The sequence below is a fragment of the Protopterus annectens genome, chromosome 11.part0, assembly GCF_019279795.1.
Source record: "Protopterus annectens isolate FY-2018-M chromosome 11.part0, PAN1.0, whole genome shotgun sequence".
Taxonomy (NCBI): domain Eukaryota; kingdom Metazoa; phylum Chordata; order Ceratodontiformes; family Protopteridae; genus Protopterus; species Protopterus annectens.
This window is the reverse complement of record NC_056745.1, coordinates 1,204,722,943-1,204,745,400: the sequence shown is the minus strand read 5'-3', so window position 1 is coordinate 1,204,745,400 and position 22,458 is coordinate 1,204,722,943. Positions and strand designations below refer to the sequence as shown.

The window sequence follows — 22,458 nt, the reverse complement described above, 5'->3', positions numbered from 1 at the left end:
TAGTTAAGGTATTTACCTTATGAGCACAAGGTGCAGAGTTTGATTCTCACATAGGGTAATTGGCTAGGTTTAAAATGGCCCTAAAGGGCAGCTAGCCTAGTACTAATCTATGAACCTATGATCATAATATAGCAGAAAATTGGAGAGTATTTGAGCTTGAGTATATTTTAATACATGCAGCTCTTTTTGACAGTGCACGTACAAGTGCATTCATTTTGCTTAACTTAGCTGGGTCAGAGGCTATTGAGAGAGAGAGCGCGCGTTCATTTGTGTATGCACCAGCAGTATATGCAAGAGAGGGGGAAACCACCACATTGTGGTAATGGCTGAATCAAGAGAGGACCCAGAGTGCTTAAAACGTATATTGAAAGAAATGTGCAACCCCCAGACAAATGTTACATTAGAGAGGCATTTTATATAAGAGACCAAAAGCCAGGTGAAACTTTTGCAGCTTGTATCACTGACTTGAGAAATAAGGCCAAAGCATGCAGATTTGGTGACTTGAAAGATGTTAATAAAGAACAGGCTTGTATGTGGTGTTAATAGTGCTGCAGTAAGAAAGATTTACAGTGATTTAACCTTCAGCAAAGCCATAGAGATTTGCCAAATCTATGAGCTCACAGTAAGGCGCACAAGTATGCTTGCTAGTGATGAGCATGGTTTCAACAGCCTGTAGAGCAATCGTAGACACCATAAAGCACATGGCAAGCAGAAGCAGGCCTAAACACATGGCAGCTGCAACCCCTGCAGGTCTACCTTGGAAAGTCCGTAGCTTTCTAGCAAGTTCCAAGACTAGTTCAGTAAAAAGGACATGCTCAGTGCAGTATAATGGTGAATCCGCAAAACCAGAGTAGAGTCTTATTGTTAACTGTTGTAATTGTGGTGCCAGTCATGAGTCTAAAAGAAGAAGTGCTTGGCATTTGTCAGCAATGTCACAGGTGTAAAAAATGGAACCACTTTCAAAATGTTTTGTAAATCAAGCAAGCCTCATTCAGCTATTAAAAGTCATTCAAAAAGCAAGTATATCATGTAGAAAGCTGCAACCCCACTTTCTGTGTAGATGGTGCGTCAGTCAGTGGTCGGTGCAAAGGTAGATTTGTTTGCAAAAAGGTATTTTGTACTCCCCTGATCAATGGCAAGCCCACAGATTTCAAAGTAGACAATTGTTCAAAGTGTAATATAGTGTCAGCAGAAACGTTTGCTAGAGTGAGAGCTGGTGATCAACTTAATTTCGCCAGTTGTGTGAAGCTTGTTGCCTATGGAGATGAAGAGCTTCAAACCGAAGGCTAAGTAGTGCTTTCATGCTATTTGGCTGGGAACAGTTGCAGCTTGCAGTTTTTTATGTAGTCAGAAGACCTGTGCAGCCATTATTAGGTCTCGGAGAGAGTTTGAGAATGAAACTGCTTTCTTTTACCAAAGAAGTCCATCATTAGCATATGTCCCAGGTATTCTTCGTGTTTCATTGTTGCAGTCATCACCTGTGGGTTATCCCTGCTGTGGTAGCCCTCTGCTGGCCCAAATACCAGAGTCAGTGTTTTTCTGCATTGGCTGCTGTCGCTTGCTGACTGACGTCAGTGCTATAAAGCAAGGCAGCTAACGCCATTACATCTGCTACAGGCTCCATGGCAAGAAAGACTGAAGCAGTTCGCAAGTGTGCCGGTCGGTTACTACCAGAGTTTGGATTTTAGCTGAAAACGTCTAAAGCTAAGTACCCCGTTGAGAACCTATTTTTCTTGCACTAACGGATGTCCGAAAAAGTTAACAGTTGTCTCGCCTGTGGAAAGCAGATCCCACACTGAGACTTCCATTCTTATTGCATCACTTGTTTAGGCCCAAGCCATGACGTCCCCCATTGCCAGTTCTTTGCCCTCTCTAATGTGAGAATCATTCGCCGTAGAGCTCTTGTAGACGGTTATTTTCATGTTCCATCTTCGCATTCCGATAGTGTCCATCAGCCAACAATTCGTGGACATTCTGAAAAAACAGAGATAGAGTCGGACCACACAAGGCTAAGCCTTCCAACGATGCTGCTGCTAAGCAGGAAGTAATTTCTCTGGAATTCAGTGAGGCACTTTTGCAGCCGCTGATGCCTGATTTTGATACCTACACAGGCCTCTACTGAGACCCTTGCGGAGTCCAGTATGCCACAGGAATCTTTGTACTCTGAGCCTTTGGCTGTCTCTGCCTCAGTTGGGTCCGGAGCCATAACGCAGGCACCGGATTCTGAGGAGGCTTTTCGCACTACCGAATCTGTACAAAAAATGACGCCTTATCAGACTACCATTTCTCTCAAACGGATTCTCTGAGGCCTAGAAGCCAGGCCACCCCTAGAATATCTGCTTCTAGCCACTGTCTTGCTTCTCACCACCCCAAGGGCAAATGCTTAAAATGGCAGAGGATCTCATCTCTCTTATCCGGGGTAGTCAGGCCACAACTTCTAAAAGGAAAAGGCACCCTTCTCCAGAAATTGACAGAACAGGATTCCGATGAATCTGACTATTCAGATTTTGAAAAGGAACAGCAACCTCTGACTGCTTGTGAGGATTCCGATGCAGAGGAATCCATCCAAGCTAGGCAAACTTCCACTTGGGTACTCCATGAAAGTAGACCCAGAGGTCAGTCCGGTGGTCAGATTAGCAAGGAGAGTTCCAGTAGCTATGCAGGACAAAAGTCAAGGTCCAGTTAGACAAAATGGTGCAGCAAGGTGTGATTTGTCCAGTGACAGAACCAACTGAGTGGGTGTCTTCCATGGTAGCTGCTTATAAGAAAAATTCAGATTAAATCAGAATCTGCATTCACCCAAGAGACTTGAACAAGGCATTAAAAAGACCTAATTCTCTGAGTACATTCGAGGAGATTGCCACCCTCCTGCCAAATGTCACTGTTTTTTTTTCTGTCTTGGATGCAGAGCTCACTTTGGCAAGTAATGCTTGATCGCAAATCTTTACTACTGACTACATTCAGTACCCCATTTGGTAGATACAGATTCCTCAGGATGGCTTTTGGAATAAATTCTACCAATGAAGTATTTGTGTGTAATGGAGCAAATGTTCAGGCTACCCGTGTGCTGTAATATTTGATGATTTACTGGTTGGAGGCAGTGGTGAAATGAAGCATGACAAAAACCTCAAGAAAGTTCTGGACAGAGTGTGGGAAGTGAATTTAAAGCTGGATAATCTGAAGTGCAAATTCAGACACCAGAAGTTACTTATGTAGGTCAAAACAAAAAAACACAGAAGCATCCCAAGGTCAATGAAGGCCACTTAACACCAAATAGCGTAACCTCAACTTTATTTCCGCTTTCGTCAAAACCTGACTTCTTCAGAAACGTAATGAAGAGTGCTTAAATAAGGCGTTGTTGTGATCCTTACATTTGATACCATAAATGTGTTCCCTTATACGATCATTTAAAGGGCAGGTATTCCTACATAGAAGGCGTCACAACTGTCGGTCTTGAAGTATGGCTTCAGTTTTGTCCCTACTAGGAGGGCGGAATACAAAAGAACAGTAGTAAATTTTAAAATGTTTACTCTACGGCTGAATTTCTGTTTAAAGATGTTAAATGTGATTTAAAATGTTTTGTGAAACCTTCAAGTTATACACCTATTTTAAATTCCACCATTAAGGTGTTTGAGAAATTTTGTTTAGAAGATTTAAAGGGTTGTTTAAATGATGAAAACAAATGGTTTAATAATTTATCTGCAAAAGATCGAGAAGCCTTAAAACAATTAAGTATTAAAAATTTGTGGTTTATGAAAAGCGACGAAGGGGAAATGTTGTGGTCATGAATATTGAACAGCATCAGAATGGTATGTTAATGTTGAACAATGTTGAAGAATACAAAAAGGTGGATAAAGAATTTATTTCTAGAAGTTACCAATATATTAAATACTTTTTGTATGATGCACTCATGAATGGTGACAGATTTTGACATGTACAATTTTTGTTTAATCGATAAGCCCAAGATAGGTGTCTTATTTGGTATTCCTAAGGTTCATAAGAACATTTGGAATCTGCCTTTTAGACCAATTGTTTCCTCCCCCCCACTCTATTAGGGATAGTGGTTGATTTTGTCTTAAACCCCTTAGTGCAGCATCTATCATCTTATATTCAAGATTCATGGGATTTTTTGGCGAAATTACGGAATTTTTTCATTGGGTTTGTTTATATCACCAGCAAACACATTGTGCTTACAGTAGATGGTGATCTCCTTATTTACCTGTATCCCTCATTCTGAGGGAACAGAGGCTGTCAGTTTTCTGTCATGCAATACTGAGATGGTAAACCCAGAAGTAAATTTTGTATGTAGCCTAATTGAAGTTATACTCAGTAATAACTTCTTTTTATTTGATCAGGCATATTACAGACAGTTGAAGGGTGTTGCGGTGGGGTCTCCTGCTGCACTGTCTTATGCTAGTATAGTTATGGCTTATTGGGAGACCACAGTCCTGGTTAAGCTGAGCGCCAGATATCAAATTTTATTTTATACCAGATTTGTTGACTACTTTTTTATTTTGGAAGGTACTGAGAAGGTAGCTGATAATTTTGTTGTTGACATGAATTCAGCCTCAAATACTTGAAATTTACAAAAGGGATGAGCGGGCACATGGTAAATTTTTCTTGATGTAGCCTTAAAATGGGAACCGGAGTTGAATGTGTTTAATAGCAGGATTTACAGAAAAGAGACCTTCACAAATGGGTACCTGCATAATAGGGAGTAATCATCCTTCATATATGAAGAAAAACATACCCAAAGGACAATATATCTGAGCTACTTGGATGACTACCGATTTGGAACTGTTAGAAGAGTTTGATTTTATTACCCATATGTTCTTGACCAGGGGGTATAATGGTGAATTTTTAAGTCAGTTACAAAGAGACATTTTAAAGAAAAGGGCTTCTTTTTATCCCCCTATTTTGCGGGTTCCGTTGATTACCCAGAATAACAGAAATAAACCAGTAGGGGCAACCTTTACCTTGGATATGACAGTGGATTGTCCACTTATTAGAAAAATTGTTCAAAGAAATTGGAAGATAGTAGAAGGAAATAGTGATTTAATTAAGACAGTTGGGATGAAGCCTAATTTTTGTTTACAAGAATCAGGTTAACATCAAAAAATTATTAGAGAATGACCACTGTAATCAAATTTTGAGGACTAAATTCAAAGGACAGGGATGTATAAGTGTGGAAACTGCAATTTTTGCAGGTATATAATGGAGGGTCCTTGTATTGTGTTAGGACATATAGATGGTACCTTTTAAGGTTCCAGGATTTTTGACCTGCAAAACTGAGGGTGTCATTTACATAGAAGCGTGTAGCGGTTGCGACACCTATGTAGGAATGACTACCCGCCCTTTAAAAGATCATATAAGGGAACTCGTTTATGGTATCAAATGTAAGGATCACAACAATGCCCTATTTAAGCACTCTTCGGAGTGCAATAAATGCAAGAGATTTTTGTTCTCCATTTTGGAAGTAGGTAATGGGGACTTGAGAGGGGATGATTTTAAGAATTTTCTCTAGCAGAGAGAAATCTTGTGGCAAATAGTACTTGATGCTGACAAAGAAGCCTGGGTTAAATGAATTTATAAACGTAAAGTGTTTAAAGTAAATATTAAACATATATTTTTGTAAATTGTACATATATACATTTTATATCTTTTAATGAAATTATGAAGATCTATAGAGTTTTATATGCATCAGTTTTAGGGTATGTAATACCATTTTATTTTACATTTTATTTTTGTATTGTATTCTGTATTTACATTTATTTGGTTATGGCTTTTTAGGAAGATTTATTAAATGTTATGTATTTAACATTTGCACTTTTTTCGTTCTGTCATTGTTTCTGAAGAAGCTACAACAAGTATCTGAGCACCTTAATGGTTCAAACGAAGGGTTTGGGGTTATGTTAACTACTATGAGTGAAGTATGTGTAGATGTGCATGATGAAAATGTGTACAAGATGTTGCCATCTAGTGGCGCAACTGTAAAATTCAATGAGGAAACTTGCAGAAGTGAAACGTTGGATATTCAACTTGGTTCATCGGTTTCCCTAATTGATGGTGAGCTGATTGAGCCTATTATTGATTTAAATATTGGTTTAAGCACTGTTGGTTCCAACGCAAATACTGCAAAATACACTACTACTGGTTGCGAATGCTTTTATGTTCCCACAGTTGTTACTGAAGTGAATATGGGTAAAATGAATGCTTTTTCAAGTGAAGGGCCTCGGTTAATAGTTCACCCTGATGTTGCTGGTAACGCTGTAACATTCAGTGAGAAATATGTTAATCCTGATATTGGTGTTGAATGCACATATTCACATATTATGAAAGTTGAGCCCAAAGTGGGTTTTAAGACTGGGAAAAAGACCAATTTGAATAGCCTAAGTGTAAAAGATGCTGTGGCATTAAATTTAAGTGATAGTGATTTAGAACCGGATATAATTTCTAGTACAGGTCAGGCACCTGTTGGTAGTTTTGGCTCATTGGTGTTTTCTGGCTATAGTGATGAGTATGACTTCAATGCCGATTTAAGTATCTATCCAACTCCCTTATCTTTAAGTGCTAGTAATGATGTAATTATTGATAATGCTTGTAAATGTAGAGAACCATCTATGAGTCCGGTGGATTCAAGCATTGATGAGGGAATTGAATGCTTGATTCAAATAGCAGAGGAACAATTGAAAATGGTCAACGGAGGGTGTATTAGTAACCCTTGTGTAGTAAGTAATAACTATGGTGACTATAAAGTTTATAACTACTCAAACAAGGTTATCGATTTACGACATGTTGACTTGCTTTCAAAGGGATCTACCTTTGTTCCACTAGTGAGAGGGAACTTAAGTGACCTATTGATTTGATTTGAAGTTATTAACAAGGAAAATGAATTTGAAATTGATGTTTCATGATACCCCTGGCGGGCAAACGGCCGTTTTAAGAAAGCCTAGTAAATTTATGCCTCCTTCTAACAATACTGTAGGCTTGTTTGAAAAGGTTTGTGAACTTGACATAAGAGAATACATTAATAGGAGTAAGTCAGGAAGTGGATTAGAGGCATTCAGTAAGGCAATTAATTTAACTAGGGAAGAACATGGCTTATTAAATGAACTGGTTAAAGATCAGTCTATTAGGTTCATGAAGCCAGACAAGGGTAGTGGTCTAGTGATTATGGATAGGAATGATTACATCAATCACATGTTGATTATGTTAAATAGTGACACGTATGAGGAAAGTAGCTTAAATCAAGTTAATATTGCTTATGCTAAAGTGAATTTGTTAGTGGAAGACTTACTAATGCAAGGGCAAATTGATGAGTTGGAGTATTCTTATATCAGCAATGAATATCCTGTGGTGAGTAGAATCTTTGGAATCCCTAAGATACATAAAGGGTCGGATAACCTTAAGTTTAGACCCATAGTTGATGGGAAACGCAGTAAGACCTGTTTCATAAGTAAATTTTTGGATTATCAGCTACAAAAAGGGATTAAGTTATTTGACTATATCACCAAGGATTCTTGGCAGTTTTTGGAAAAGCTAAGGACTCTAGAAGTTAGTGATAATATGATTTTGGTTACGATTGATGTCAATCTTTTTTCTGTTATACCTAATGGCATTGGTTTAGAATGGTTGGAGCGGCAGCTTTTTAAAACTGTCTTATATGATCAGGATCGTATTAATTTACTTATAACATTAATGGAGACAGTATTAAATAACAATTTTATTTTCTTCGAAGGTTTATATTTTAAGCAAGTCACAGGTGTGGCTATGGGGGCGGCTTGTGCCCCCATTTATGCCAACTATATCATGTCATTTTGGGAGCAGGAATATGTTTTTGCAAGCAGGTTTAAGTCTAAAATCCGGCATTATACTCGTTTTTTGGATGATTTGTTTATAGTATGGAAAGGTAATGTTGAAGTTAATTGTTTTATGGAGTACATCAATAATACAGTATATTTTTTAAAGTTTACCCATGCTTTTAGTAAAGAGGAAATCATATATGTAGATGTCAATTTAAAAATTGATCCTATTGAGCATACCTTTGTCTCTGGTATTCATAGAAAAGCTACCTTTTCAAACTCGTATCTTAGTTATTCTAGTTGGCATCCTGACCATCAGAAAAAAGCTATTGTCAAAGGTCAGATGGTCAGGGCTGCCAGAATGACTAGTGGCGAGTTGGAATTTTTGAGGGAGGTTGAATTCATTATGGGCATGTTTATAAGGAGAGGATATCCTGAGATGATGTGTAAGGTTATAGCTGATGAAGTTAAGCGAAAGAGAGCAAATGGTTTGTACTGGGCTTTATTAAAGGGGAGATCCAACAATGAGCCCCCAATAATAGGAACGGATGACACTGTCCTCATGGACGTCAACGTGCTTGCAATTAGTGAAGCAGCTGTGGACAGTGCGGATAAGGTGAGGCAGGAAAGTGGTATTTATTTCATTACCACTTATTCATTTGATGCACCTTATATTACGGACATAGTGCTTACAAATTGGAAATTACTTGGACTTGACAGGTTAGTATGTGAAAAGTTAGGTGGTCCCCTAAATGTGTATTTAGAAAGGCACAATCATTTAAGTAATTATTAGAGAAGGGAGCCAATGCTAGTACATTCACTGTGAAGAAAATAGGCAATTTCAAATGTGGTAGATGTAGTGTGTGTTCATTGATATGCCTTACAATTTCTAAGGTTAGTGTAGCTGGTGTTTCAATTAGGCTCAGTGGACATTTTGACTGTTACACCAAGAATGTCGTGTATGTAGCACTATGTGGTCAATGTCCAGCATACTATATTGTTAAAACTAGTAGAGCCCTTAGAGATCGTGTAATGGAGCATCAGTCAGATATAAGATTAAAGAAAAAAACTAATGCATTGTATAGGCATATTGAATCAAATAGTGGGCATACATTCAAATTTTGTGTCATTCAACAAGTGGTTATGGATGTACAGGGGAAGGTCCTTGATCTTCACCTTGACATCAGTGAAATGAGGTGGCAATTGAAATTGAATGCCATGGTATTTCCTGGCATTAATTATTACATCACCATTGCCCCTATTTTAAAATTAAAGCATATCCTTGGATAAAGGGATTTTAACTGATGCATTTATTAAATGTATGTTATATGTTGTTGTTGTTTAAATTTAGTACTGCAAATGACTTATATACAGTACTTTTTCATTGTATTGGTGTGTTTAGTTCACTTTGTTAATGAGATGTTTATTAATATATCAGTTAATTTAATGATGTCATGTCCTGTTTCTATTTAAGTGTGTAAGGTTGTACTTGGCTTTTTAGTCATTTGTATTCTGAAGAAGTCTGATTAAAGACGAAACCTAGGTAAATTCGTTGTGGTTGGTTGTGTTCTACGGAGTCAAGTGCTGGTTCCTGTTTTATGTTCTGGTGGTATTGTTTCTGAAGAAGTCCGGTTCTGATGAAAGCGGAAATAAAGTTGAGTTTACGCTATTTGGTGTTAACTGGCCTTCACTGACCTCGGGAAGCTTCTGTGTTTTTTTGTTTTGGTTTGGTTGCAGTAGTACACATTGTTTTGGTTACTTATGTAGGTCATTTATTTACCAGTACAGGCTTATGACCAGACCCTTCTAAACAAGCAGCCGTTCGAGAGATGCCACTCCAGACAATGTCCAAAGCCGTACAGCGTTTTCCTGGTATGGTTAACTATTTGAGCAAATGTATCCTTCATTTTAGTGAGTTATCAGCGCCTTTGAGGGCTGACCTGCAAAAATGTTGCCTGGTCATGGTTTTAACACCAGAGAGCATTTAATAACTTTAAACAGCAAATTGCCAACCCTCCTACATTAAGGTACTATGATGTCCACAAACCAGTAGTTCTTTCCTGTGATGCTTCAAAGTTTGGTCTTGGTGCAGTTATTCTTAAAGAGGGCAGACTTGTTGCCTATGCTTCTAGAACTCCTTAACCAAACTGAAATGCAGTATGCTGAAATTGAGAAGGAACTTTGGCAATTGTGTTCGCATGTTCAAATTTCCATGATTGTGGCCGAGCTATCCAGATAGAAAGTGACCATCAACCTCTAGTCATTTTAAAGAAGCTTATGCATTCAGCTCCAGCAAGACTTACAAAGAATGATGATCCGATTGAAAAAGTACAATTTCTATACAAAAGGCAAACTTCTTTATCTGGCTGATACCTTATCCAGATCGCCCAGAAATACCACAGAACAGCTTGATGCAGATAATTTTTCTACCACTAGATTTGATGAGCTAAGAGATCGTACAAAGACTGATCCTATTTTGCAAAAGCTCAACCACTTCATCAATGTAGGATGGCGGTCAAAGCAATCCTGTGTACCGCCAGAAGTACAACCTTATTTTCCATACAGAGATGAGATTCTGATGGAAGATGGTATAATTTTCAAAGGTTCTACTTCCTTACAACTTGAAAAACATTCAGGTTTTGGATCGTGGCCACCCAGGTTCCGATTCTACCAAAACAAGGGTGAGACCACTAGTATTTTGGCCTTCTGTATCGAAAGACCTTGATAAGTCCTTTCTTTTTGAGTATGCAACAGTACTAAACCGCATTTGCAAAAAAAAAGCCACTTCATCTATCAGCATTACTTAGTGTTGGTAGCGCCTATTATTCAAACTGGTTCGAAATCGACTTGCTACCTTACCTAATGTCCAGTGCTATTATTACTAAGTTGAAACATCATTTCTCAGTCCATGGTAGTCCACACCATCATTTCTGACAACTGTACTCAGTTTACCAGTCAATTGTTTCAGAGATTTGCAAAAGAGTGGGACTTTATCCATGTTACTAGTAGTCCTGAATACCTACAATCAAAACAGCCTTGCTGAACGTGCAGTACAGAGTTGAAAACAATTACTAGAGAGGTCAAAGCATGACAATACCAATATCTCCTTGAATTTACTTTAATCTCAGAAATGTACCCTTGACAACCTATTTGGCTGTCCTGCTCAGAGACTTCTATCTAGGCAAACCAGAACAACCTTGCCTATTCTAGTTTGTTGGTGCCTAATGCTAAAAACAGAGCAGTCAAAGCCCAACTTTAAGAAGCGTTTTTCTCAGAAGTCCAGCTATGATGAAACGAGCAGATATCTTCCATTAAAAGAAAGCAGTAAGGATGCAAACGGCAAAAGGCTTTGATCAAATTGGTCAAGTGAGAGGTACATGTGCAGAGCAGAGATTCTATTTAGTGGAATCTGAGGGTATAGAATACAGGAGAAACCGCAGGCATCTTCCTGTATCCGAAATGATATTGCAGCATCGTACCTGTGATAGACTCTAGATCTCAGAGCAACCCTGACAATGTTCATACAGAACATGTCTCCGTATCCATTTCCGTTCCTGATGATGTCCCAGTTGTCCCCAAAGTTGAACATTCCTTGAAGACCGTCCCCATTGCTAGATCCAATTCTGACTTATGTTAACACAATTGGGTCGTATTTCTAGACCTAGATTAAAACACACAGCAACCAGGACATGATTGTTGTGTGTCTAATTTTGTATGATTGCATGCCAGAGAATTAGTTCTGTATAATTGCATGTTAAAAGATCATTTCTGTAAATTGCATGTCATTGAATACTGTCATTCAGTATACGATCCATTTCTGAGGGAGGATATAGAACAGTGTATGTGTACCTTTTAAAAAGCATTTCCAGATGTAAGCACGTGCATATAGTGAGCACATGTAGGCAGCAGTGCCATTTTGAGAGAACAGCCAGTGTGTTCACATGTATGAAGTGTGGTAGTCAGTCTGTTTATAAGTTTATTCAAGTTTAAGTTGCAAAGCCTCACTCCTGACGTGTGTCATAAAGCTGCTTGAACTGAACCCACAACCGCTTGTCTGTTTTATTCTGATCAAGATACTAATTTCTACTTTGGCAAATTTCACAGTATTAGAATAAAGAAATTTTCTAGTAGTCCATTATGTTGTTCTGTGGCATCAATCCATCTCAGTAGGTCCAATATTTTTTCATCTAACACTCTTAAGATGCTTTACAATTCATTTTTCTCAAAGTCCTTTTGGTTGAACTTTTCCTCTTCATCCTTGCTTCGTAGTCAGTCAGAAGAACCATTTTTTTCTAACCGTTGCATTTTCTCTTCAGGGATTTTTACTCCTGTATGTTAGCATCATCTCTTTCATGCAAATTATTTATCCTTGTTTGCAAGTTTTGTTCTTCACTTGTGTCTGTAACACAAGCCAACAATGAGTTTTTACTTACTGCTGTCTTTAAATTATCCATTTTTAATGAAATTGGTGTCTTGCAACTAATCCGTGCCCTTACAGCAGTTTTGTTAAACTCTCGCACATCACCGCTTAGTCAGCTTTTTCCATGAATATTTGCCTCTGTTTGCATAAACCAGCACTGTCGTATTGTTGCATTTGTTGGCCACTGAGTATTTGAGCGTGATAAGCTCCGCATAAAAAAAGCAGAAAAATTGCCCTGTAAAGAGCTTTTCAAGATGGCTGGTTTTCATTTCTGAATTTTTTTTTCTTTTTTTTCCTCCTCCAGATCTTTTGGGTTTCTAATACCATGACTGGAATGGACCCTGTTCCCAAGTCTAAGTACAATTAAAGTACATGAAATTAGTATTGTTTCAATGTTTGTCAGCCAGAAGTGCTCTTCTCTGCACCCACAATATGTTTAGTAATGACAGCTCCTGCAATTCATATGGAGTTGCATGTATTGGTGGTGGTTGTATCTTTCGGCTTTTCCCGGTTAGGGTTCACCACAGCGGAAATCCGGTCCGCTAATGATTGGCAGTAGATTTTTACGTGCAGAGTTGCCAGCCCTGACACACAGCCTTCAACGAAGGTACGCCCATTCATGCATGTCTCCACACAAAAGACACTTTAGCTGAGAATCGAACAGGACAACGTCTTGCTGTGAGGCGACAACGCTACCGCAGCACCACCACCGCAGTTAGTTGCATGTATTGGTAACGCATCCAAATACAATTGGAACAATGGGTCTTAAGCAATTTACTACTATTGGAACTGTCTGGGTGGGTATCTTACTTCCACATTGTTCTTGTTTTTGCCTGCAAGTCTTGGTATTTTATGACTATTTCTCTGTATGCAAGAGACTGTAGTCACCGGGTGTAGTGATTTCAATGATCAATTCTACTTTTGTCTTTTCATGGACCACTATATCTGGTTTTCTCGCATCTTTTGAACTGTTGGTAATGGGCGATCCCATGTGATGTAGACTTCATCATTTTCTGTGATGCTTTGTGACTTCTGTTTCCAGTGTTTTTCAGCTGCTTCAATATTACTGTTTACACAGTCCCCAGTGCAACAGTCTTGTCACATTATTGTGCTTTGAGGATACAATCCTTCTGCCATTAGTATGTCACACCCAGCAAGAAGGTGTGCAACAATTCTGTTTTACAAAACCTACATTTGTCTGTTTTTCCGACCATGTTCAATGGATTTTGTAAACCAACATGTACATCGCCCACCATCTTGGGCCGCCAGTATTAACCTTTCATTTTTTGGTTTGAATTCGCCTGTCCATAACCATTCCTGCATTTGTTCATGATCAATGTGAAGTTCTTCCAGACGTTTTCTGTACTTGCAGCTATATTTATGCATTTTCCACATTTCTTGCCTTCTCATCTGATCCTTCACCATATATTCTTTCATTTTTTGGCACATTCAGTTGCTGCCTGATTTTTTATCTACTTCTGGTTTGATTTCCATTACTGCTTGACACCGATGTCCTCCTGCTACACCAAGGGAAGTCATATTGGATTTATTCTCCTCATGTTTCAAGACTTTCACTAAGTTTGGGTCTTGCGAAGTACGCAAATATATGTGCAGTCCCACAATTGCAGATCTATACATGTAATCAATTTCAAGGAGCCCATACCTCCTTTGGAATGGGGAATATATAATCTTGGTATGCACTGATTTTTATAAATAATTTGGTGAGCATGAAGCATCCTCGTTTTCCTGCCTAATCTATCCAATACCTTTTGGGGCCAGTCACTCATTCCAAAACTGTTAAGTTAGGACAGGAAGAAGAAATTAGTTTATAGCTTAAACTTTGTTCCTGGATGTTAGCGCCAAGTCTTCTAAAATATTCCTTACAGAGATTTATTCACATTGTTTCATGTTTTATTGTTGATTCTTCATCAATTCCCAAATGTTTATACACTCCCTCTTGCTCAAGTTTTTTTATATCACATGTCCCAAACTGTTGTCTTGGTGCTGCAGTTTTCCTGCTTTAAAGGTTGTTCTTGCACATTTATCAAGACCAAATTGACATTCTTGTATCTGGAAATGTTTTGACTACTTACAGTTGTGCTTTCAGTTCCTCATCTTAATAGGATCATAGGAAGTTACTAGGCTATTGGCTCTGAGGCCCTTGTAGCCTAGCCAAGAGTTTAGCCCATGTTTAGACAAGTCGGCGCCCAAAGCCCCTGTCCAGCAGGGACATAGGTGGAATCCCAGGGTTGTATTTTCTGTTTCCCATCCAGTTATCCAGGTTGCTCTTGAAAAGGGACAATGAGGTACTCTGCTTGACGTGGAGAGGGAGTCTATTCCACAGATGCGAGAGTCTCTTGGGGACAAATCTGTCCCACCAACAAGTCCTATTGATGTCACAGATTAGGTTGAGGTCCCACATGTGGGTTACTCGAGTGGAGTTTGACTTGCGGATATGCAGTGGCTCGGGTTACTCGAGTGGAGCTTGACTTGCGGATATGCAGTGGCTCCATCAAGGCAGGGTCTGAGATCACTTTGTATGCCAGACAGAGGTCACCTCTGAGGAGTCTGTATGAAACTGAGCAGAGGGACAGGGCTTTTAACCTGTCTCTGTAGGGTAGATGTTTGAGGCCCTGGGTTCTTCTGGTGAGGAACTTCTGTGGTCTCTCCAGCTGCTGCATGTGCTTTGCAAGGTACATGCCAAAGGGGGCATTGTACTTAATTGGCCTTATAAGGGAAGAATACAGGGATGTTATGACATCCTAGTCCCTGGATGAGATACCGTTACTTATGAGGTGCGCCATATAGGAATATTTCCGTACAACGGAAGCAACATGGTGATAAAGTCATTTTGCTGTCAACCTGGGTGCCCAAATCCCTCATGACTGACTTCATGCTTAAAACGTTGTTAATGTGGGGACATCACTCTCTCCAAAGGGGATGATGGATTTTTTTTTGTCATTCAGCTTGAGGCCTTGTTTCTGGCACCAGTCATTTGTTTGGGTGAGACCCTTTTGGAGGATGTCCACATCATTTGGGGGAATTGATGACCACGCCCGGCTTGCAGTCATCTGCAACTTGGTCATCTGTAGCCCACTGGTTTTGGCCTGCATCTCAGAGAAGTATACTGCTATTCTCTGTCTTGCCCTTATCTGATCTGATGAGAGCTATACAGTTTTAAATCATCAACAAAGATGGGAGATCTTTATACTTTTGTTTTCTAGGAGCCAGATTATAGCCATGGCCTAATCTGTTGACAGCTTAATGGGTTAAGGGCAAGACAGAATAGCAGTGGTGACAGGGAGTCGCCCTGGAATATCCACCTTTGAATTTTTATCCCTGGAATAATAATTTGTCCTTTATCATGGCTTACTTGCAAAGTGGTCTGCCACTGTTTTATGGTTGCTGTTATGCAGTTGATCAGTATAGGGTGCATATTTATACATTTTTAAGCACACTCATCCATGAATATGGGATAGTGTCGGACACTATTTTTGTAGTCAGTCCATGCCATACTTAGATTCTTCAGCTTTTTACAGATGTTCATCGTGTTTCACTGTTGCAGTCATAACTGTAGGGTGCTCCTGCCGGCAGGCAGCCCGAGGTCGGCCAAAATCCCAAAGTCTGGGTCCGGCGTCGGCTGTACAAGCCAGTACGCTCTGGTACATAGCCCTCAGCCGACGCCATCTTCTCCAGCCTTTCTTGCCCTAGATGTCAGAAGTCCCCAATAAATCATAAATGAATCCAACAAGGAAACACAAATACACCACAAAAGAGAGAAAAAGAGGGGATAGGAGGGAGGGAAACACCGACTGCAACAGTGAAGACACTCTAACATCTACATTTATGGTAGGTGTACACAACTGTACTTTCTCCACTATGACTTTATTTGGCAACAAATTATCCTTTGTTTCATATTGCTTTTTTAGTGCCCTTCTGGTGTGTTGCCATGATAGCTTTCTTCTAAATGAGAAACTTGTCAGCATCAGTTCTAGTGTATAAGTTTATATGTCGTCTGAAGGCAGTTTATTGGCCTATAATTTTTAGGGAAGTTTGCAGGTTCACTCTCAAGTAGGAGCATTGTTTTTCCTGTTAACCAGGTTGTTGTCTGTCCGGGTTGCGCATATAAATAGGTCTTACAAATGGCTATATTAAATAGTTCTTACAAATGGCTAAATCTTTGTGCAAAGATGTTAATACTTTTAACTAGAAGTTAGGTACTGCATGTAGGCCTGGGTTTTGTTTTTCAATTAGAGGCTTTTCTTCACTTTATTTCACAGTTACTGAATCCCATTTCATATCCTGTACCTTTGAACTTCTTATTTTTATTTATTTAACTTGTGAGCTTTAATTTATTTTTTATTTATTGCTTGTTTGTGTCTTTCGGCTTTTCCCGGTTGGGGGTCGCCACAGCGGAACTCCGGTCCAATAATGATTGGCAGTAGATTTTTACGTACTGGCTTGCCGGGCCTAACGCACAACCTTCAATGAAGGAACGCCCATTCAAGCATGTCGTTACACAGAAGACGCTCTAACTGAGAATCGAACGGGCAACATCTAACTAGAATAAACTTATTTTATTTTTCTTTCACTTCTATCCACTTAGTATCTTTATGTTCCACAGGATCTTCATAGATCTCCAAATGTTGTTTTCTTTTTTTGTGTGTGTGGTCTTTCCATTCTTTTTACCTTACTTGCCAGTTTTCTGTAAAAACTTTTTTGAGGCATCTAAAGTACTTAATTTGTACTTATTTATCTCTGTATCTTCTAAGTTTTTCTGCCTGTGCTGATATTTTTAGTTTATTTGCAGTAGTGCATGATGGATCCTACTCCATTCTAATACTGTGCATTGCCTTTATCACGTCTGGAGTGTTTTTGTTGAGCTGCTTCCTCTTCTGTACTCTAACAGTGACACTAGTTGCTTTATAGGTTTTTCTGTGCAATACTTCATGATGGTATTTGATTTCTCCCCTTTCTTTCCCTTACTACCCTGTGTTCTTGTGATAGAAATTTATATTTTATTAATTTATCTGCACAGTAATGTATCCTATTTACTTCTGTTATATCGCATGTCAAGCAACTCTCTTCTCTGAGCTCATTTTCCTCTAAACTGAGGGCACATTTTTTGTTCTTTTATTTCCTACGGTCATTCTATAGAAAGTTTTATAGCATCTTCCTGTAGCACATTCTCTCCAATTTCCTCCTGCGTCATCCGTTGCTCTGTCATATGGGAACTCACTGGCCTATCGCTCCTCAATATTGGCTGCGTCAGCGCTGCCATGCTGTTCAGCTTAAAGTGAACGTTTATACTGGTTTGCTGTGGAAGGCTCCAAAGTATCTTCATATGGCAAAAGACCAGTTGTTTCCCGTTCTACTGGTTTCTCTTAATTTGGATGTCCATTTCTCTGTCCTGCTGTGGTGCTTTCCGAGTTAGGTTTTCTACACTGAATCCTTCACTTCGCAGGTACTCCATAACTTCACTTTCTATTTCTTTAACTTCTCCATTAGTCATCTTCTTTTCTACTTTTCCTCTTGTCTTATATTTTTGTATTGTAAAGTTTTCAATGTTCAGATTCCTTTTCCTGTATTTCTATTCAAATATCTTTGGCGCTACTCTTTTTGTATTGATTAATTTTGCTTTCTCCTTTGCATAAATATTGTACCATTTTAAATCTTTCACATTTCCATATTTCTTCTTCAGATGTCTCCTGATCTTCCTGTTTCTCCTTTAATTTGAGGACTCATTCCATCATGCTGTGATCTAAATCTGTTAAGACCTTCTAACTAGACTTTACCACGTACTTTGCTAATCTTTTCTATATTACATCTTTGTGATTATTATTATTTTTGTGATTATTATTTTTGTGAAATTTTCCATGTCTGGATGCCTTTGCCTGTATTTCTCTTCGAATATCTTTGGGCATGCCTGTTTTGTATGGATTCACCTTTGCATAAATATTGCACCACATCCGATATCCTTTTCCCATGTCCATATTTCTTTTTTTATACTTATATTTTTGCACTTCCTTAGATGATGCTTTTTCCAAACAGCTCATCTTGGGTCTCTCTAATCAAATTTGTTGCATTAGTGAACACAAATTTTTATTTGAAGCTTCGGTACTTGCGTATTATCTCAACCAGATTTTCGCGGTAATGCTGGTTGCTTCTCGTTGTGTCAAGTAGCACCAAGAAAGCATTAAAAAGCTCAGAAATGTGTTTTCTTTAATGTTCTGCGTTTGTTAGGAAGATTTATCAGTTAAACGGCTGAAAAAATAAGGTTTGAAAATAGGTTTCCCCTTTACTGACAGCATCTCATATCAGTAAAGCAAGTCCCATTCTACTTCAAATGTGTTAAGCAATCCACATCTTCTGAGCTTCCTATACATAAAAACAGTACAACAGCGACTGAGCAATATATATCTTCTGAGCTTTCTACACATACCGAAAAACATTACAAAAGGGACTTCGCAATCCACATCTGTTGAGCTGTAACACATAGGAAAATCAATGACACTGTCAGCCTTTATCATGAAAATAGAAGCATCACAGCATAAAAGCAAAGCAGTACTGTCTACTTACCAACTTTGGCAAAGCCTTTCTTAGCAATCCACATCTGTTGAGCCGTAACATAGGAAAATCAATGACATTCAATCAGCCTTTGCCCTGAGAATAGAAGCATTGCAGCATAAAAGCAAAGCAGTACTACTTACAAATGTTTGTAAACCCTTTTTCCTATTTTTCCTGACAAGCTTGTATTCTAAAGTTTCTTTAGAACTGTTTGTAAAGCTATAAGAAATAGAGTTTACCTAACATAAACTGCATGTGTCCCGTTTCTTCTTTTCACCAATACATCCAAACAGAATAGGGTAAAGCTGAAAAACAATCCTTTCCACACAAGAACAGCACTAAAAGTAATCCATTCCACAATATGAAAGCTAATCTGTTTGATCTATGCGTGTGTATAACATCGTACGCAAACTCACACTCCTTTCAGGCCAGCATAAGTATACATACAACCACTGCGATTGCTGAATTCAACGCTTGACATCTTTACAGCAAGCTACCCACAAATCCTAAAATGTTAACCCTTAATCGTTTTACAAACCCACCACCAATATCCTAGCAAACTTTTTAACAGTTTACCCTTCCCAATTACACTTTGTTGTTGTTTTAGTAAAAGACAAGAAAGCATATCATGTCGCAAAATCTGGCTACGATAATACATAAGTACCGAAGCTTTTTCTTGTGGAAGTATTTTTTTTTCTTTCCTCTAATTTCTCTCAATCTTTTTGTATATTTTGTATCTGGAAATTCTGTGCTTTTTTGCATAATAGTAACAGTACATAATTTCTTATCCTCCGTAGCCCACTCTTATCAGTTTTTGTGTTTTTTGTGGACTGCTACTTCCTTGTACAACGGAGGGGGGGGGGGCATCCTCTCCCTGGGCCTGGCCTGGACCCATTGTAATGTTTCTGTATTTTTGAGGATTCTACACTATTTTTTCCGGTCCTGGCACCAGTGCACCTACCAGGATTGGGCATAATTTTGTCTTTGGTCCTGTGCACCCAGCTATCTTTTTTAATCTTTGACCTGCTTCTGTCCATGATATGTGCTATATAAAATGCAGTCTATATATCGGTCTCATCTTGGTGAGATGTTGTGAAAAACAGGGTTCACCTTATGAAGGTACTCACCAAGACTTGAGGATGAATTCAGTTTCAGCAACACTACTCGCCTTTGCTTGCTGACCTATCCTCTCTCCATTCGGACCTATTGTCTCCATTACCATTTAGTGTTAAAGAACTCATTTTTGCCCTTTTCCAGATGGAGCCGAGTTCAGTTCTACAAGCCATTTTTGCACTTCCACCACCAATACTGCTGGTAGAGAAAAAGCTTGGTAGATGCTGACTTTTGACCATTTTTTTTTTTTTTTTCAAATTGGCATTGATGCCAATTTCAGTAGGGTGTAGATGTCTTTGGATGCTGGAAGACCACTAGATGACAGTAACAGATTTTTTTGTACATTTCTTGGTCAGTCAGACATTTTTTTTTTTTTTTAGATCTTGACATTGCTTTGGTATTCTGGCTGAAAGGGGCATGGGCTGTGGGCAAGTTACCCTTTTTGTCTACAGGTTTGAACTGTCAATACGGCTTTATAAATCTGGTCTGATGTTTAAAATTATAAACCAACTTTATCCTAATTGGCAACATTATTTTCTTCTGTATATTACCAGTGCTTCACATGCATAGCAGAAGTACTTTGACATTCTTTTGACTGCTGCATATGTTTTTGCCATTCAGACAAAGCATAGTATGCCTTCATTTTTACACAAAGCAGCTAAACATTACTGCCATGCTTTACTCTGACATAGCATGTTTATGAGAAATGTTTCAACTTTTTTACAGAATCATAACCGTGAAATGTGGATACTGACCATTAAATGTAAAATGTTTCCTGTCGCATGTCATTAATGTTATTGCTGTCCTGTATTGTTGACGGTAAGTACACCAAATTTTGCCTTGTCAGCCTTGGAGTAGTTGCCCATTATGCATGCAAATAACTATGATATTGCCATTTTTAAATGGAGCACATTCCTATTTAAATTTCAAGGATTGTAATATTGATGGCCCAAATTTTTGAAAAGGTAGGTAAAGAGGAAGTTTTCCAATCTGCATCCCCAGTGCAATCCTCTGGATTCCATACCATCTACTTCTTGAATATACTATATTTTGAAGTCACTGCATCTTGAGGAAAGGAGCAAATCGTATACTCGTCAAAATTTCAGACCATTGACATTACAGTTCTTGCAGTTTTGATGAGAAAAATTTTTAAACAAATGTATAATTAGTATGTACTAAATTGGTGATAATTCTGACCATTTGTTTTAGGGTGATTTCAGCACTGCAGAAATCCAGCCTGAAAGTCTGTTCAGATGAGAATGTCCCTGGCGCAGAGAGTGCTGCTGACGTGGTTCTTCACATTGCTGTTTCTGATCTTGCTGGTACTAAAACTCGATCAAAAAGCTCTTGTGAACTGGTTTCTTATTTTCATCCCAAAATGGGCTCTTGATGTCATACTACTAGTCATGTTGACTGTAAGCATGGTCGGTCAGTGTAAATCCGGCTATGACCATAGGAATGGTTCACAGAATATGAAGAGAAAAATGTGGTACCTGATGGCTATGCTGCTAAATATAGCATTTTGTTTAACTCTTTGTGCAATGCTGGAAAAGCATGTCAACCTGAAACTTACTTTTGCCTTCATTCCACTCTGGGCACTGTTGATTGGAGGGATGCTTGAACTTGGGTATAGTATATTTTGCAGCAATCTAACTCCAAATTGTCCTTGATCTCAAGTAGTACACTTGATATTTCCAAAGAATTTCAGCCACTCTTGCACTAGATATGTTCATCAGGAGAAAAACTTAAAACCACGTTTGAGAGAGTGGTTAGATTTTCACAAGACATTTTAAAGCAGCTTTGTTTGAACAACCGTGTTTTGAATGTGTGATTTGTTTTTGTTTTTTCCTCCATTAAGCCTTTCATAAAATTCTAAACAGAATGAGAGGTTTTTATGTGAAAGTCTGCTACAAATCAGAACACAAGTCCTTAAGCATGTTGCTAGTGTGGTTGAAGTATTTTTGTTTGTTCAGACAGCTTGGACTGGAACAGTTCTGTACCAATGTGATTACAAAATTGCAGAGCAAAAACTTTTGTAATAACTTTAATAAAAATGAGGAAAAAGGCAAACTTAAATGTTTTTCTTCTACGTTCAGTAATGTTTGTCATAGTAATGTGTTGTAAACATAGCACTTCATAGAATTGACTGAGATTTCTGATCTTGGAAAAATGCTTGTAATGTCAGTATTTAATAAAAGGTTACTAGAGGTCCACATATACTAGAATGTGTATGTTGTAATACCTGTACAAGAAAAAGTATGAAATTCTGTGGGTGTCTGTGTCTTCATGTATGTTTAATGGAAGCCACTTGACTTAAAATTGAATTGCTTGAAACAAATGTGCCCAAATTACTTTTCTAAGTTGTCTTTTTGTGGGTACATGCCCCACACATGCCTAAGCAAGGGCTTTGTCCCTGCCCCCTGAAATAATAATATTGACTGAGAGTGCTAAGACTTGTAGAAAATAGGCAAACCTGAAATACAGCCATCATGATCTGTGAAGCTTTTTTTTTTTTTTTTTTCTTTTTGGACAAAGGCTTCTCAAGACCTTTGCCAT

At 38.5% G+C, this 22,458-nt stretch overlaps 1 protein-coding gene across 1 annotated transcript in view; it reads left to right on the top strand.

The window, feature by feature from the left end:
* TMEM60 (transmembrane protein 60) overlaps window positions 1–22,119 on the top strand; it is a 98,380-nt gene extending 76,261 nt beyond the window's left edge. The window contains exon 2 of the mRNA XM_044088564.1: window positions 21,112–22,119. Within this exon, the coding sequence (XP_043944499.1) occupies window positions 21,156–21,572 (417 nt within the window). The 5' untranslated portion in view covers window positions 21,112–21,155 and the 3' untranslated portion in view covers window positions 21,573–22,119. The remainder of the gene's footprint in view (window positions 1–21,111) is intronic.
* The last annotated feature ends 339 nt before the right edge of the window (window positions 22,120–22,458 follow it).